Source organism: Phyllostomus hastatus, unplaced genomic scaffold (assembly GCF_019186645.2).
Source record: "Phyllostomus hastatus isolate PE091 unplaced genomic scaffold, TTU_PhHast_1.1 phas_scaffold_501, whole genome shotgun sequence".
In the NCBI taxonomy this organism is placed as follows: Eukaryota; Metazoa; Chordata; class Mammalia; order Chiroptera; family Phyllostomidae; genus Phyllostomus; species Phyllostomus hastatus.
Genome location: NW_025334033.1, coordinates 47,468,670 through 47,487,753, shown reverse-complemented (window position 1 = coordinate 47,487,753; position 19,084 = coordinate 47,468,670). Strand labels below are relative to the sequence as shown.

The 19,084-nt window shown below is 45.6% G+C and overlaps 1 protein-coding gene across 3 annotated transcripts in view; it reads right to left on the bottom strand.

Annotated features, from left to right (window-relative positions):
- Positions 1-19,084, bottom strand: part of SMOC1 (SPARC related modular calcium binding 1) — a 132,963-nt gene that overhangs the window by 49,557 nt on the left and 64,322 nt on the right. For all 3 annotated transcript variants that reach the window (XM_045822381.1, XM_045822382.1, XM_045822383.1), the window contains exon 4: positions 1,520-1,619. In XM_045822381.1, the coding sequence (XP_045678337.1) occupies positions 1,520-1,619 (100 nt within the window). The remainder of the gene's footprint in view (positions 1-1,519; positions 1,620-19,084) is intronic.

Here is a 19,084-nt window from a genome sequence, read left to right as displayed (position 1 = left end):
CAACACTTTGCCCTGCATGTGCTAGGGTGCCGTGTGTGCCCATCCCGCAGGCCTGACCCCGGGGCACCTGTCTCTCCAGGAAGCCCATGCAGGCAGGGCACAGCCAGCTCGTCTACAGGAGGACCCACCGACAGAAGAAAAGAAAGAACCCATTTTTTTTCCCAGTGCATTTCATACCCCTTTGCCATAGGCTGATCTTGTGAGAATTCAATTATCTTACCCTGCATGACTTCTTTCTAGTGCATTTGTTTGCTTTAAATGAAACTTTCCAGGTCATCTGCAAGGAGGGCCCATTCCCACCCCTCCCTGCAACACCCCCAATTAAGGTTTCCAGTTTCCATGTAAACCACAAATAAAGTAAACTTTCCTTTTTAGCCTGCAAATCTTGGTTTCCTAATGTAGATAGGCACTGCCCTTCCCACGTCCTTCTCCCTTTAATACAGCGGGGCCAGTGGAAAAATGAATACATTTTGTGAAAAAGGAAAAATGTTAGGATAGCAGGACTACTAGCCTTCGGAATTCCCATAGGTTTTAGAACAATGTTTTACACTTTGCTTGCACTTAAAAATTAAAAATAAGTACATAAATGAAACCTCACTCACACAGATACAGAGAAATATGAAGTGGCTGCCGGTGGGATAGGGGGTTTTTAGTGAGGGCTGAACCGCAGGGTGGGTTCAGGGAGTGGCTCTCAAGTCCCTGACGATCTTAATTTAAGTGGGAAGTGTGGGGCTTGTGCAAATCCACAGCTTACAGTGCCATGAAGTTGACCTAAGAGCAAAATTTCTCTGTGCTTACAAAGCTGGACATAGAAAGGACTTAATTTTTGCCATGGGCTGACCTAGAGGGTTACTGTGAGCGGGGTTCCCTAACCTGTCCAATCATCAGAAGCACCCGAGAAGCTTATGAACATGCGGGCTCTAGGTCTCACCCCAGACCTACTGGATCAGAATCTACAAGGGGGAGCGTCAACACCCAGGTTCTTTTGAATTCCCCGGGCACTGCTGATGACAGCCAGAGTTGAGGGCCACTGTGAGGAAAATTTTCTATCACTCCACAGTACACCACTCAGGGGTGGCAAGTATATGGCACAAAGGCCACCACTCTCCCCTCCCGTGCTTGTGACAGACATCACTCATCGATCATCACGGCCTTTGATGTTGACCTCCCATGTAGCCGTGAAAGCCACCTCAGTACAGTGCTCCCAGGGCCACTAGCAACCAGAGTGTTCAAGCTAAGAATGTATATGCCATGCTCTAAGGGTTACAGCTGGTACTTGGGGAAAAGAGCCTTAAACCAGAAACCTAAACTTACTAATAAATACATGCACACTGGCATGCACTGCCCCTATCACCCGGCTGACTGCAGAGCAAGTGCATGTTTGAGTGGGACCCCCCCTCACCAGGGGGATGGCTCAGGTCCACCACCCATCTTTCAGAAATTCCTCCACAAGAGGCAGGAGACAGCCAAGGGGTCTCTCTTCAACCCTCTTCTTCTTTCCCGCCCCTTCTTACGGTACCTGAACATACAGGAGTTTTATTCTGCACGGAAGAGCCGCTGATGGGCTTCCCATCCGGGGTGACACACCAGCAATACCCTGTGTAAGTGTGGCACTGCACCTGTACGGGGAAGCCAAAGCAGGGAAAGGACTGTGAGTCTTGGGTCACAATATCAGCAGTCAGCTCCCACCCCTTCGAAAGCATCCCTGGTATGTTATGTTTTCTGGATGACTCCCGTGCGAAACCACAAAAATGTATCTATTTTTTTCTTATGACTTTTGACTCTGAATACCTTATACTTAGATATGTCCAATATGTGTTTCCTGTGATAGTTCTCACCGATACTGACACATGTCCCCCCAAGCGCTGGCATATGCTCCCATCCAAATGCAAAAAATTCTGATTGGTAAACTAACTGGGCAAGTACCAGTTAGAATGCCACCAGTGTAGGTGGATATGACCCTTCTTCAACAAGCAGAGACAAGTGGTAAGCTTTTCTTCTTTTTCCAGCCTTTCCCAGCATCCAATCACCTGCCTGCCTATTGCTCAGGTGGTCCTCCTGAGACAAAGGCACATGTGTTGGGATTAAGGTAAGAACAAGGTCACTTGTGCCTGCAGGTTCTAGGTGTCCCTCTGCACCACTGTGTGACCTTGCTCAAGCCTCCATGACCAGATCCACCCTGTATGGGAACAGGAAATGAAAACGAGGCTTTGCTTCACTCCGCGCAATTCTTCCTTCTCTGCCGATCGCTGCCACTCTATCCACCTCCTCCTACCCCACCATCTTCTTCCCAGTGCTTCCTACAGAGCTCCTAAACACAAATCAGGGCATCACTTCCCTGCTTGAAACCCTGGCTGACTTGCTAGACTCAGGATGGAGATTAAACTTATGATCATGCAGGACCTTGAGCACCATGCAAATTTGCTCATTGCACAGCACCCCGGCCCTCCCTGATCTGCCCCCTTCCTGCTCCCGCAGCCTCATTTTACACCATGTCTCCACACACGCCCTCCATTCCAGCCACGATGAACCCTTTGAAGCTTGCAAGCACGTCCAAGTTTCTCATGGTCCTGCGGTTTGTTTCTCCAACTATTCAATCTGTCTGGAATAACACTCCACCGCCCTTGCCGGGCGCTTCCTAATCCCTCTGGATTCCCACCCTCTTGGTGACACACCCTCTCTGTGAAGTGGCCCCAGCCTCCCCACTCCTCTCCCCCCACCCCATGCCCCACATATGCTGGTTTCCCAAATTCAGAGCCCTTATTACGACGAGCTAGAGCCACTCATCTATCTAGTCTGTTTCCCCCTAGAATGTGATCTCCCAAAGGCAAGGGACCACATTCAGGTTATTTCTGTATTCTAAGCATCTAGCATAATGCCTGACTTTTACTGTAAGCATTTGATGAGTTGAATAAATGCATAAATTATCATATTTTCTCAATCTTGGTCTCCATCAATTCTACAACTGTAACATCCATTTAAACAGCCCAGCACATCAAATGTAGACCTCATTGACAAGACGTGTGCCAATTTGCACAGACATTAAAGTGCGGGGAAGTGTGTCCGTGGGGATCAAGGACGTGTTGAGATGGAGGATAGTCAGTAACAGCAAACAACCTGAACGCCGAGGTCTCCGAGGGGCCGGAGGTAAAAGAAAGATCTGAGGGTCTGGGTGCGACCCAGAAGTTATCGGTGAGGAAGGCTTCTGCTTTTGTGTGGGTCCCAAACGCCGTAGTTTCCCTGAGACTAGTTGTTTCCCTGTGGACCTAACCCCCAAATCAGGATGAGAACAAGATGGGGGTCATCCCGTTCCTACCAGGATGATTCTGTGTGTAAAAGAGGCGTTTACCTCTCCTGTCCATTCAAGGAAACAATACTCAATGCCTTTTACCTCAGTGCCACCTTCCACTCCCACTTCGTGTCCTAGAGATGATGCCCTGGCCAGGGTCACTGCCCCAGATGCTCACACAAGGTCAGCGCTACCTTCTGAGGAGGCACAATGGTGGAGTGGAAAGAAACCCAGACAGACCTGAGTTTGAATCCTGGTCCCGCCAGTTACAGACTTAGCTCTGCGAGCCCCGTCTATAAAGTGGGGATAACAAGGTCAAGCCTGGGAGGCTCTGAAGAGGAAAACAAACAGTGTGAGCCCAGTGCCGGGCAGGGGTGATGGCCCGATGCAGGGTGGCTGTGGCAATGATGGCTCTCCGCTGTGTCAGCAACACCTGGCAAGCCGGCCTGCTCCCGAGCCAGAGCTCCCCTAGTAACCTCCCGAAGCTTGGGTGGGAAACACGGCTGGAATCTTGGACTCTACCCTTCAGACTCTGTCAACCCTGCAGGGGAGAGTTCCTAGAGACGATTGCTTGCCACGGACAGAATTTTAATAGGGCCTGGCTGGCTGCTTTCTTCCCCTTGGCCAATAATCACCTCAAGGGAAACCTGTCCCTGGGGCTGGGCAGCCACACTGACTCATTCCCAGGACCCTTGGCTCCCATGGTCAAGGCCAGCCTCCCTCTCCTTGAGGATGGTGCTGCCCAAGCCCCACACCCAAGCCAGTGCCTTTGGCCCAGTGCTGCCCGTTACATACAGCCAGGCACTGTGGTCAAGTAGGCTGCAGAGAACTACTGGATGGAAAGCCCCCTCCTCCCAGGAGTGCAGAGCCCCCTCCAAGGCTAGTGGGGGAGAACTAAGTGCACAACTAAAAGCTTAAACCCAAAGCTTTGTTTCAATCTGATAGCGGTCCCAAGGGCCACGTGCTCACTGAGTATGCCCATTGTATCCCTGAGGACACCCAGACACTACCTCCCAGCCCCCAGCCAGGCCCACAGGCCCAAACACCGCCCTTTCTCCCTAGGGCCCTCAGCATTTTCCTCAGACCAGGCTCCAAGGAATAGACTCCAGATTACAAAATCCTCAGGCTGGGAGCTGCTTCCAAGCCCTAGAAAACTGGAACCAAATGAGGAATCATTGCCTCGGAGGACTGGAGCACACAGAACTGGGCACACCTGGGGCAGGTGTGCCGCAGGGGAGGGGCAGCAGACTGCAGGAGGTGCAGGAGTTGCCCAGCAAGGTCACTTCCCTTCGCTGAAAGAGCCCCAAGTGAATGAACCCATGGTTTTCAATCAAAAGGGTGTTTGTAAATTGTCTCAGGGAGTTTTCAAGATGTCTTCTTGAAGCAAAAGAAGTTACATGAAGACGGAAAGCAGCCGCCATAAAGTCAGACTGCAGCCCACCATCCTTCGCAAACCTTCCTGTCACCTAGCCCCTGAACTCTCTAACCCTCTGCAGCCTCGAAGAGCTTCTCAGTCAAACCGAGCCTCAGCCTGCCCCAGTCTACTTGAAAAGGGGAGATAACAATACCTACCTCACTCCATCATTGATAGAATTAAATTAGATCATGAAAATAAAGCACTTAGTTCACACAGTTAAGTACCCAGTTAAGCTACATTGTATTATTGTGTTATTTTCAAGCAAACTATTTATGCACTCAAAAAGGGCACAGCCAAGTTCTCTGATGGGAACCGAAGAACATCCTATTCTGACCAGCCACAGAGGAGGGGCCAGTCTGAAATCAGCAAAGAGTCTGAGAAAGTTTCGGTGCAGGAAGGGGAAGTTGGTCATGTAGCAACAGTCTTATTGCACTCAGAGGCGAGAAGTAAGGCTTCCTGCGGAAAAATGATCAGGATATCAATTCTATAGAATTGGTAGTGTACACACATATCACGGTGTAAATTCTACCTAGGTTAGTCTCCTTCTTTGCAAACTTAATTATTCTTTTGAATTAATAAATTGATTATTTATTCTTTGTTCTACCTCCCCTACCCCCAGCCGCAAGTTAATCAACTTTTGGATTACTGTATTTTACTGTATATAATGCACATCTACATTCTTGGCTCAAACTTTCAGGAAAAAATTCTTTCATTTTAATTTTTCAATTTCATTTTTATTTATTTATATTTAGAAACAAAACTGATTATCATACTCCAGGGTATTATTTTGCATATGGATATCATTATTGCTTTCTAGAGTTACACTTTTAACACATAAGCATAAATAAAAAATTAAAAACATTTATACAGATACAGAATTAGTACTGCCCACGTATAAATGCACATCCTTATTTTTCCCTCAAAAATTTGAGCAAAAAAGAGTGTGTTATACACAGCAAAATATGGTAATCTACAGGAAGAACATAGGCCAAGAAGAATTAACAAGGTAATTAATTGGCCATTTCTAGTATCCCACCATACGCTTCTCAAAACTCAGCGCCGTTCTGGCCCCAGAGGAACAGATCCCACTCTGGAACACCCCAGGAAGGCTGACATGACAATTGACGGGTCCTTCCTTAACAAATTGTGTTTGTTCATCAACTTAAGCAAGGTTAGTCTCTATGTAACCATACTGTTGAATGTAACGGGTGTTCCTAGAGGTACTCTAAAACAGTGTGTTCTTAGGTAAGTAAATTTCATCTCTGACTCATATACTTGAGATTTTTGGCTTGAAGTCCTTTGGACAAACAGCTCAGCGGTATACTACACATCAACTTCTGTCCAATTAAGACAAAATCTGAAATTATTTTAAGCCTACTAAGCCTCAACATTAGCCCAGCTCCGGGACACCTGGCAGGTGTAGTTGAGTGAATGGCGAGGAGAGAAGGGAGGAAATGCCAACTCCCGGGACAGAGCACGTCCGGAGCAACTGGAGGATAGCACCACAAACAACAAAGAAGACACACGCACCCGGACAGCAACAACCACGGGTGCCATGCCCCTCACAGAGACCGCCACCCTCTACTGCACTGTCCAGGGGCCTTCAATCACCACCGGCCATCTATGCGTTCTCTCCTTTGGGCCTCACCACCCTGGGTGCGCGTCTTCCATAGGAGAGGCACAGGGAGCAGAGGTTATTTGCTCAAGCGTCACACAGTTAGTTCATAACAACGTAAGTTTTCAGATTCCCCATCTCCAAACTCTCAAAAAACTTCAGAATAGACAGAGCTGGAGAAGACTTTCATGACCACCAGCCACACCCAAACATTTTACAAAGGAGGAAAACAAGGCCCAGAGGCGGGAAGGCAGCCTGATCACCAGCACCTCACTGTGGCAGGTGGCAGGTGTGCGGGTGTCTGAGGGAACTGACTGCCTCTTCGTGCCTGTAATCTCCAGCAAATGGAACTTTTTTGGGGGAAGGAGGAGGCTATGGGATAAATAATTCAGACCAAGGAGTCAGCTGGAAGAGAGGCTTTTGCTCCAGCTTCAGTGAGGCATTTCCTGGAGTTATTTGGGGGACCACATGGGGGCCTCTGCTGCACCCAATGGCTGGCCTATTTTCCTTTGGTTGTTCTTGGGGGTGGTTCTCAGACAGGGGTCAGACCTCACATCCCAAAGCTCCTTCTCTGTCGTTGGACTTTTGCTTTCCCTCCTGTGAAGAGCAGGGGTGCTTCCCTAGGAGACCACTCTCTCCTGCACATGCCTACTTTTCTACTCTGTTCCTAGCTCCTTTGCTTCCGCCACTTTGATACAGTGATGAATGCAGTTGGTGTCCTATGAGGTGTGACTAGGACTTACTGAGGATGTGGAGGTTCTCTAGCCAAAAAACTTTGGAAAAATTGGGTTAACTACAATTAAATGAGGTCTCGACAGCGGAACGTCTCAGAGCCTTAAATCAATTCATGACTCTGTTCTGAGGGGATGCGATCATTTGCAGTAATTCCTAAACTTATTTAACTGTGGGACCCTCCCTTAACTTTGTGTGGGACACGTTTCATGGTACTAGTGTTCTCAGAAATTTGCTTAAAAAAAAAAGAGGCAGTATAATGAAGCTCAGGGCCTTGGCATATTTTTTTGCGTCTCCCAGACCTACGTTTTTACAGTCTGGGTATCAGGCTCTCATTTCATTCATTATCCTTGAAATAATTTACCTCCGGCAAGCTCCCACTCCCTTTTTTATAACACTTTCTCAAGCTCTATATTTGTTTGAAAAAAATTATCTTGAACTGCCTCAGACCCTCACTGATAAATGGGATCCCCTCCAAGGCACAGCCCCTTCGCACCCTGTGGTTTTATCCCCCCGCCCCATTTCTTTGTGCTTCTTTTGTAAAACAGAAAATGTGAACCATATGCAAAGAGACAGGTCTGACTGAGCATCCTTGGCAGCAACCACCAAACTTGAAATGAAGTGACTACTACCATGTACCTGAACATTTCCTAGTGGGAAAAAGTTAGACTAAAAGCCGAAGGCATGTGGCTATGTCTCTTTGGGCGGTGGGAATATGAGGCGGTCCTTTTATTTTTAATTGGCCAATTGCTCCAAATTGGTTAGCAGAGTCTTCAGATGAGACCAATGCACAATGAAAGTTAGCTGACACTCTGTTCCAGAGCAGACCCATTTTCACTTTGTCGGCATTCCCTAGAGAAATCTAAGAAGCCGTGTTTCCCAGGGATGCCAGGGGCTCTTGCTGGAAGACTGAGTCTGCAGGCCCCCAGAACATGTGTCTCCATCAGAAGCTGTGGGCAAGCATGGCTTATTGGGTGTGGTTAGATTTACCTGCAGAGCTTATGAGAACAGATGGCTGGGCCCCACCCATGGAGTTCCTGAATTCATTAGGTCTGGGGTCAGCCAAAGAATCTGCATTTCTAATGAGTTCCCAGGTGACGCCATGGTTGCTGGTCCAGGGACCACCCTTTGAGAATCACTGTTTCAAAGGAAACTTCTCATACCACCCTTTCTGGCAATTATCATGAAATATTCAAAAAACAATGAAATATTCAAAAAACAAGTACAAAATTTTCTAGGTGGGACTGTGCGAACAAGGAGCCTTGAGACCACACTGCTTTCCAAAGTTTTTATAGCCCAGTTGTTTTGATGACATGTGGTCTTTTAATTCATGGATCTAGTGATGGCAGCATTAACTTTTCTGGGTGATTTCACCCATGGAAGAAAGCTGGAAGGCAGTGGAGGAGGGGTGGGCAGAAGCGAGGGATGGAGTCATCCTTTTGATCTGCTGTACATGAGCGTGTTTTGTCCTCAGTTTGGGAAAGGTTATCCCACAAATGCTCTCCTCATCTTCAGTCAGGTTTGGCTCAGAAGCAACAAGATGCAGGAGGAAAAACAGCTTTGGAGCCAAAATGACCTACGTTTAAATACCCTCTCTCCCATAAGCTGTGTGACTTTGGTAAAGTCATTTAACCTCTCTGAGCTTATTTATGAAATAAGGCTAATGGTGTCCACCTTGAAGGTCACTGAGAAGACAGAATGAAGTAAGATATACACAGTGGGGGCAAAAGTAGGCTTAGAGTTGTTCATATGGAAAATTATACAATATTAATAAATAATACAACAATAAACTATTTGGCATACTCACAATGGTACACCTACTTTTGCCCAACGCTGGGTAAAGCATCTAAAGCAGTGGTGGGTGTGGAATAGGCGCTCAGCATACACTGATCTCATCCTTTCCCCCTTCCCCTGTGCAGGGAGGAGGGAAACTGAAGCTTCAAAGCATAGCTGTCCTTGCTGGCTGTAAACACGGTCCCCTGCTCCACACCAGGCCTAGGGAGGCCTGTCTGCCTGCTAAGGAATGAGGGACTTTCCTTCATTACCTGCAGTATCTATGTCATCCTCCAGAATGTAATGGAGGAGGGACGGGGAAGCAGGATGACTCTTCAATGTCAAACCCTCCCAAATAAGGGATCCTTTGTTGATTATGTTTTTTAATGGATGATGGTATAATGTGGCTGCCAACACCATATTAGAGGAGAAGTGTAGGTAGAACGAGAGACAGTCCCATTATTCCCCAACCTGTTCACCACCACACCTGAAATCTTGTTTCCAGTTTGGGAAAGGGCAGTCCATATTGAATTCAGAAGAAAGAGGCCAGGAGGAAAGAGAGACAGAAGTCCCTACGATATGGGAATGAGTGATAGAAGTAAGGATTTATGCCAGGGCAGAAAGAAATATTTGTTGGCTAAAAGACAGGATTGTGCATGGACATAATGGTGTCTGTTTTCAAATTTTTCTGTGGAGAGTGGGATTTCTGTGGATTCTACAAAGTCCCTCAGCTAGAGCCAGGGTCATCTGATGGAAATTACAGGAAGACAGCTCTCAAGTCATTGTAGAGAAAAACTTTCCAACTAAACTGTCCCAAAATAAATTATGCATGTTGTTGTTGGCGGTAATAAGCTTCCTGTCTCTGGTGGCAATCAAGCAAAAGTTAGATGACCAATTGGTGAGAAACTGTCAGTGGAACCTGAGCCCTGGATTGGGGCAGAGTAGGGGAAGAAAGGAAAAGATGAACCAGATACTTCTGAGGTCCCCTTTAACCCCAAATTCTATGATTTTACAACCCTGCTCTAAATTGAACTTTTGCTGCTTAGGAATAAGGTGGACATTTATAACTACTACCTAATTGTCAATGTTGCTACCACACTTCCAAGGACATGATGAAGAACTTTTTTTTTTTTTGTATTTTCCAAAAAGTGTGAACACCATCCTCCCCACCCAACACACACTTAAGACATTTTTAAAATCTGGGTATCAGGGCTTCAGGGACTCCATGGGCTTTATTTTCTTGACTCCTGATCCTCTGTTTAGTGCTTAGAATGGCCCAGGTTTTGTAAACAGCAAATACGATACCTAATTCATTCTCTTTTATTTCCATGGGTGAGGGAGGGGAATCAAATATGTTTTTACGTTTTAAAAAAATGCCCAATAAGATTCCCTCTTGTGCAGGAGCTTTGTTTAGCTCGGAACTCTGAAACTCTGGCCGGTGCTGGCACAAGGGTGGGCTGCAGGAGGCGGGAGCTCTTTCTGGCTTCCCGAATCTGATTTCACATTTAATTCAGCTTTCCTGCCTTCATACCTCCCTCTCGTGTTCCTATACATCTCTCTACTTTGACATGGGAAAAAAAATCCGATCCCTTTAATTTTGCAAAAAAGTTGAGTAGACTGACCTGCAGGGTCACCTGACATGGTGTATGCACACACAGTGCAGGGGCAATAGGCCTGAATGTGAGATTAATGGCTGTGCCTGGATGGTTCCTGAGTAAGTGTTTGCTGTGGGCCTACTGTGTGCCTGCCCACCTGGTTGAACATTAGCTACCACCTCATAAAATCATAGAAAGTGTGCAAGGTACCTCCCAGGAGTCTTCAGTTTAGGCTCCTCCCTAGTGCAGAAGCACTGCCTCCCCACCTCCACATCCCCTGGGCTCACGCCGTTCGGTCCCTGTTTGCCCATCTCCCAGGATGGGGAGCTATGCCTTCTTTGCGTCACAGACACTCCATCTGTGAATTGCTCTACTTGTAAAACGTTCTTGTGTATTTTGAGTCAGAATCTGAGTCATTATACATTTTGCTCAGTGACCCTGGGATGGCTCTATGAGACTCTTCATTAAAAAACTACTATCATCTGCAGACAGACATCTGAAGATGGCACTCCTATATCCCTTTGGTCATCTCCCCCCCGCCCCCCTGTCATACCCGCCATCCTTTGGTTCTTCTGGTTTCCAAACCAAATGTCTCTGGCTGCTTTGACTATTCCCCATGGGACATAATTTCCCAGCTTTACTCACCTGAGTCACCACCCCCAGCTGTGCTATAGCCACCACCACTTTAAAAGATGCAATGTCCTTTAGAGAGGCATAAACAGTAGTGATGAGGGCCAAGAACTCTGCAGCCAGATGCTTGGGTTTGACCCCAACTCTACTACTTGCAAGCTGTGTGACCCTGGGCAAGCTAGTTAGCTTCTCTGGGGTTCCATTTCTTCATCTATAAAATGGGCATATAATAGTGTCATAAGTCACAGTGAGGACTGAATACCTCACAGGTCATAGTGAGGACTGAGTAGGTTAATATGTGTCAGGCACTTATAAAACAGCTTGGCATGTAGTAAGTGCTATGTAAGTAAGTGTTGTTGTTATTTGAAAAAAAAAAAACAACAGAGATGGTGATTGAAGCTCCCATCACTGAGCCTTCCCATTCCCACAGGCAGCAGGAAGGCCAAAGAAGCGGGCCTCTGTCTTTCCTTCCCTCCCAAGTACACCCCCTTGATGAAGAGCAGCTGCACACACCTCCTGGAGCCTGCTTCTCTCACTTCCACAATAGACCAACTGTGGGGACAGCCTCACCAGGGTATATGCCCCCTGGGAGCACTCAGACCCTGCATGCTTGCTCCAAAGCAAATGAGGCCAGCCAACCTGGGAAAGGACGCTCAGTAGCCATTCAGCAGGAGAAAAGCCATTGAAGAGTAGGACTGAGCAGTGATCAGGGTAGGCATGTCCTGACAAGACACAATGGATCCAGTGTCCTTGGCACAAAGCACGCTCCATCCACCTGCATCTCAATGCACATGTCTGCACCTGATGGGTGACCCCAGGGGATGCCAGTTCTCTCACTGAAAAGACAAGAGTGGTGGCTCCCACTATATGCAGGAGATTAGATGAGTTGCTTGCTAGACGAGTCCTTTCTGCACAGGGATGAATCAGGCCCTGTCCCTGCCATCATTTACAAATTTAAAGTTTGCTTTGATAACAACATAACTGAGGTTGTATATTCACTGCAAATTACATGTCATGTAGACCACCACAGGAAGGCAAGAAGTAGAGTCCCCGTGGGGAGCTGGCAGCTAGCTGGTGCTCACCAGGGCTCCTGTTTCTACATCTTTTCAGATCTTGATGTGCTCAGAACCTTAATGACCACAGAGGCTATGTCACTGTAGGGAGAGGAGGAAGCCCAGTCCAATGCCTGACTCACACAGGCAGCAGTACTTCTCTAAGGCATCAAGACTTGCTGTAACCCCCAGTTTCTGATTTGAAAAAGAAACCTCTTCCCTGCTCATAGATTCAAAGAAGAAATGCTAGCCTGCCAAAATTAGAGAGCTCTCTAGTGATTCTAGAGAGTTTCTAACCACTACCCACTTGTACCTTTTTCTCCCCACCCTTCCCTTCCCTTGCAAACACCAAACCAAGGGCACTGATACTTGTCACAAAACTTAAAACCACAGCACAGGCTCCAGGCTCCTGGGCTCCCCTCTCCTCACTCTCCTGGTGATGGCAGCTGGCATTGGCCCCACACATGGGTGCAGAAAAACACTCACTTCAACATTCATTTAAAAAATGAAAAGGAAAACTCAGAACTTACTGCAAAGCTATAGTAATAAAGAGAGTGTGGCACTGACATAAGGATAGACATGTAGATCAACGGAATAGAACTGGAAGTCCAGAAGGAAACCCTTGTATTTATGGTCACCTGATTTTCAACAAGGGTGCCATGACAATTTAAGGGGGGAAGGAACAGACTTTTCAACAAATAGTGCTGGGATTACTAGCCATGTGTGTGTGACACCTCACACCATGTACAAAAATGAACTTAAATGGATCACCAATCTAAATGTAAATGTGAAAACCATAAAACTCTTATAACACAGGAGTAAATCTTTGTTACCTTGAATTAGGGAATAGTTTCTTAGGTATGCTTTTAAAAAGTAGATAAATTTGGTTTCATTAAAATTAAAACTTTTGTGCATTAAAAGACATTATCAAGAAAATGAAAAATCAACCCAAGGATGGGGAGAATACCTGTAAGTTACATGTCTGATAAGGACCTTGTATCTGGAATGTAAAGAACTCTTACAACTCAATAATAAAGACAAATAACTGAATTTAAAAATAGACAAAAGCTTTAAATAGACATTTCTCCAAAGAAGATAAACAAATAGCCAAAAAGCACATGAAAAGATGATCAGTGTCAATAGTCATTAGGGAGGTTCCTGTAAAGATGGAGGCGTAGGTAGACACATTTTGGCTCCTCGTGCAACCACAAAAAGGAACTACAACTAAATCTCAAAACAAGTAATACCCAGACTGTCAGAAAATCAAACTGTATGAAAGTTCAACAATGAAGGATTTAAAGAAGCTACATTCATCCGGATGGGTGCCTTTTACAGGGAGTCAAAGCAGCTCTACCTAATACACCAAAACAAACACAGGGAGGCTGCCAAATTGAGGAGACAAAGAAATATGGCCCAAATAAAAGAGTAAACAAAACCCCAGAAAAAGAATTAAGCGAAACGGAGATAGCCAACCTGTCAGGTGCAGAATTCAGGACACCCAAGAACTCACTGAGTACAGCGATAACATAAAGGAAGAAGTGAAGGTCATACTAAGAGAAACAAACAGAACTAGTTTTGTTTGGGGGAATCCAATGGGCTGGAGAAGCTAAAAACACTCCAGTGTATAGATGCAACCAGGGTCTTAGTACTGGAGTGTCCTGAGTCTCTGGGCTCTTCGGGCACCTCTAGACTCATCAAAGATAGGACAAATCTCTTCACTCGATGAGGATGCGCAGCACTCCAGCCTGTCCATGCTTAATCAGCTGAAGCCAACAAAGGCTCCCAGTCCCTAACATCACTGATACCCTCCATACTAGCTGGGGATCTGGGAGAAGAAGGCCCAGGTGGTAAAGCCAGGTGTTTGTTTCCAGGGCAAGCTAGTCACATGGCCCAAGCTTGCAGGGGTGACTTCAGGAAGACCAGTTCTGTACTGTGGGGGCGGGGAGGAGGAGGAACTAAAAATGAGCATCAAGGCCTGCTCAGGCACATCGGAAATATGTTGCAGTTCCCTAGGTTTTGGCAAATATGACAGTAAGAGTTACAGAAATGTAGACAAGGGGGGCCCACTGTCTTTGCCAAAAAGCCACAGCACATTTTCTTTGTGCTCCCAACTTCAGAACAAAGCATCGTAAAGGATAAAGTACAGTCCCCAGGCCACTACATGCAAAAAAAGAAAGAAAAAGAAAAAAAGAACAGAAAAGAAAAGAAAAGAAAGTGGCTTCCAGAAATAAAAGAGTGTGTATATGTGTGTGCATTGGTGGGGGAACAGTGATTCGTCAAGTAGAAATGGGAAAAGTGTTAGTACCAGACAGAGCCGTGTCAGGAAAGACTGTTCCTAGAACACGGAGCTCAAAGATGGAAAACGTAACACATTTTTTCACATCGAAGTAACATTACAAATGGTGTTTTATATTCGACAGTGTTATTAGAACTAAAATCCATCTACACAAAAAAATTAAGATGCTTGGAATGTATTTCATAACCACCACTAATCAGCCACATTGTGGCTCAACACTACTGTGGAGGCAGTTTGGTAGCATGCATTAAATGCCTTAAAAAGTGCAGGTCCTTTTGACCCAATATTCACTGCCCAAAAGTTACAATGCCCAAATTTCCAGGATTCATGGTACATTCATACAATGAAATACAAGGCAGCCATTTAAAAAATGAGGTAAAGGTACACGTGATTAACCTGGAAATAAGTCCACAATATAATTAGCTTAAGAAAGTGTTACAAAATGGTATATGATATTATACCATTTCTTTCCTAACTAATAAGTACATACAAAGAAAATAACTCTAGAGGATTATAGATGTCATTGTTCCTATTTCAGGAAGATGAAATCCCTGGCTTTATCTTCCTACCTTATGTATTTCAGTATTGTCAGAATTTGTTTTCACAAAGTGTATGTAACTTTGCTATTTAGAAAAAAGTGAAAGTAGTTCTCCCTTTAATTATTTGATTAATGAGGTCCTAACATACACGCAGATACACATATGTACACACCTGCAACACATCATTTTACAAGCTGCATGCTGGGGCTGCCATAATTTGCTTAAGCAATTCTCTATCATTAGGTATTTAGGTTGTTTCCAAACTTTTGCTACTATCAGCACAACTTGGAAATCCCTGTGGCTAAATACTTGCACATTATTTTAAACTATGTACTTAGAATAAATTCCTAGAAGTAGAACTTCAGGCTCGAGATGTGGGCACACTTAAACACCTTTGATCCGTATTGCAAAATCATCACACACAAAGTCAGTGCCAACTTATCTTCCCCACTGCAGTGTGGGGGCAGCCTTTTCCTTTCACCCAGCCCAGATATTTCAGTTTTTACCCATTTGGTAAGCAAAATGGCACGTCATTATTTTCATTTGTATTTCCTCAATTACTAAGGAAAATAACCTCATTCACATTCACTTATTGGCTATTTGTTATTGTGTAAACTGCTTGTTGATATCTCTTGTCCATGTTTCTATTAGAATCTTTTTCTTTCTGGTTTGTGAGAGCCCTTTATATAATATTAGTCTTTTGCCATTAAGGCTAACACGTGTCATTCACCTTTTAGTTTTGCTTAAGGTGATTTTTATGTGAAAAAATTTAATTTCTACATTTTTTAACAATAAACCACACTCAGGATTCTAAATTACCAATTTGTAAATGGGCACATGAAATATAACAAGTTTTACATGTATAATCTCATATGCTGGCTACTTTATCATGTTTCCATATCTTTTCTGCATGGAAGCTCCTGTAGGAAGCTCCCTAACCCTAACCAGCACTTAGCCTAGAACATAGGAAAGCTCCAAATTGTGAGATGAAAAAATAGTGTGTCTGGGGTTTGCTTTGAAGCAATCCAGTTTGGAGTGGAAGATGCAAATGGAATAAGATGAAACAGAATCAGCCACATGTCCATCATCATTGAAGCTGGGCGATGAGTACATGGAATTCATTATACTTTTATTTCTACTTTTTTGTATATTTGAAAATTTCCATAGTCAAAAGAATTTTTTTTAATGTCTCCTTGACTGATTGGTCCATGGCATCAAAGAGGAGATTTCTAGAATAACAATTGTGATGACAATGAATTACATTGACACCAAGGACCCTTCTGTAGCATAAAACAGTTAAGAGAACAGGCCATGAAATTAGGCAAGCTGGGTGCAAATCCTTTTTAGCTTAGTGACCTTGAACCAGTTATTCAACCTCTCTGAAACTCAGGTTTCCAGTCTAAATAAGGGATTAACAATTACCTCCAAAAGTCCTAGAAGAGATTAATGGGTGTAAAACTCAGTGCCTAGCACCAAGTCGCCATCATTATCATTCGGTGATGCACAAGCTTGAGAAGCTCCAGCCAGCATTTCCTGGTGGGGGTGATCCAATACCTTTCCACTACAGCTGTGACTGTGAATCAGCTTGGGCATCACACAACTGCTTACAGAGAACTTGGTAGAACAGATGTCAGGAGTCACGTTCCTGATATCCAGAAGAGAAACCAGATAAGGCCACAGCAAAGAACAAAGACCATAGTCCGCAGTGTTACTCAACAGGTCGCCACAGGGCTTAACTCCACATTCCAGTGATGCAATCGAGACCAAGAGGGATGAAGCCCTGACAAGAGTGGGCTGTTTGCAACTTTGACCAAACTCTGGCATCACCTGGGAGCTTGAAACAATACAATGTCTGGGTCCCACTCCCAGAACTGATTTAATGGTCTGGGATGTGGACTCGGTAGGTATCAAGGTTTTTAAAAATCAAATGTACCTAACGTGCACCAACCACTCTGCTATATGAGTTGGGGTGGAAGGGTCTGGAGGGAAGAGGACAAGGGGAAACAAAGAAGAAAACAGAGACCATTCCGTCCCACAGGAGCCCCATTAAAGCCAACCCAGTCACGTGATCCCAAGCCGTGCCCTACTCCAGACAAACTTCATCTCTTTCGGGTCCCTTCACTGCCTCCATAAGCCTCAAGACTGGATTACTATAATAATTCACAGGGCTAACATGTTATTAACACCAAGATACATGCATATCAATATTATAAAGAATGTTAGAGCAACATGCCTGATCTCTGGGTTTTAGTCTTAAAAAAAAAAAGTCCAGCTAAGTGATAGGGGAGGCTGGGAGAGGGAGAAAAGCAGTCTGTCCCACAGCCTTTTGGCAGCCTGTCAGTGCGACTGACGCACACTCAAAGAGACAACCCCATTTTGTGAAGTTACTGCAGTGTCTTTGATCACAGGGAAAAGCACATCCATTTCAATCACTGGAACGGGGACTGGCCAGCTGTCTGGCCGCCTAGCAGCCCACCAGGGTGACCCTCCCTGAGCCTGCAGACACATGGCAGTGCTTAGCATGTCAAACAAATGAGGGGGTTCCTGACTGTCTATCCAACCTTTGCTGAACTTCAGGGGCCCTCTCACTTAGCAATCCTGCCCTGACTAATCTGGAAGTTCCTCTCCCCAGCAAACACCACCTGGCCCGGCCCGGTCTCGCCAAAACAAAAGCTGGCCCACAGCTGTCTGTCACGAGGCAGCAAACACTTCAAACCCAGGAGGGCAGGGGTCACGCGTTCTCATGAGCAACACACTCAGGATTGCACAAGCCTGGAGAAAGGGGGAAAAAAGATTTTTCCTCCTCCCTGTGACCTTTACCCCATCTTGGCCCCAGACTCAACTGAGAGAGGTCTGCTCTTCTCTCCGACACATGAATTCTCGAATCCGTATACAAAGATCACCTGTGTTCTTTTCACTAGAACACGTAATAAACAAATTGATGAGAGAGCTCATCAATTCTCAAATTTGGGTTCAACAAAATGTTTTAATTTCCTTAAGTGGCATCATCCAGAAAATCTGGGGAAGGTGTGAGTGGCAGGACCAGAGTAGAGATGGGGGAAATGATGATAATAACGACAGATATTTACACAGCAATTTGTGTGCTCCAAGTGTACTACCGGCCTTAACTCATTTAACCCTTGTCACAAGCTTACGAGGTAAGCTATAGCAATACTCATTAATGATAGCAAAATAATGGTAGCATAATATATATATATAATATAACAATAATCATTATTATGTATAATGATGGAGGTAATCTCCATTTTTCACATAAGGATACTATAACCCGGAGAAGTTCCATGACTTGCTTGAAAGGTCAGGGCTGAGAGTCACGCTCAGGCAGGCTGACTCCAGGGTCAGTGCGCGAACCGCAGCACTAGACTGCCTTCTGCCAGTCCCCGCTTCAGAGCCTCCTTCAAAGCTGCCAGTTCAGAGAACAGCAGAATACGGAGGCCTTTGGAGCGAGGGGATGCTGGGTCTGCATCCCAGTCTGCCATTCTGCACCCTGCTGTGGTTGCATTCTCTGTAAGTGGGGATAATGGTACCTACCTCATAGGCCCAGGGCAAGGCTTAAGTGAGAAAATGAGTAAAAGCACCTCTCACAGGATTGCAGCCACAGTCAGTGCAATGCAGTGGCCCTCAGTCCCGGATGGACATTTGAGTCAGCTGGGAACTTTTAAAAATAGGAAGCCCAATCACTGCCCCACCACCTCTCCACATTTCCTCCCAAGCTGAAGGGTCAGTCTGAAATCAGCAGTCCCCCAGGCCCAGCCTGGAGAGGAAACCTGAAAGCCATGGGACCAGAGGCCAGCCTGCGCCCTTTGCCCCATTAATTCAGAGTTACAGGGAAGCTTTGAAACCTCTGAAGCCTTTGCTTCTGTCCAGCTCCGCTCTCTTGCACAGAGGGAGTCAAGGACTCAGACCATGCTCAACCGTGTAACCAGCTCAACCTTGTCCAGTGACCTTCCCTAGTTCCATTCAACAGTGCCTTCATCCAGCTGCCTCCTGCCCGCCAGGCTGTGTCCCACCTCCAGCCTAAAAGCTTCTGAAGGATCAGTCTGTTGTCCCTACTGTCCCATTCTGCCTGTTTTAGAAATAGTCTGTGCCAAGACCTACATAGCCAGTGCTACTTTTACACAAAGT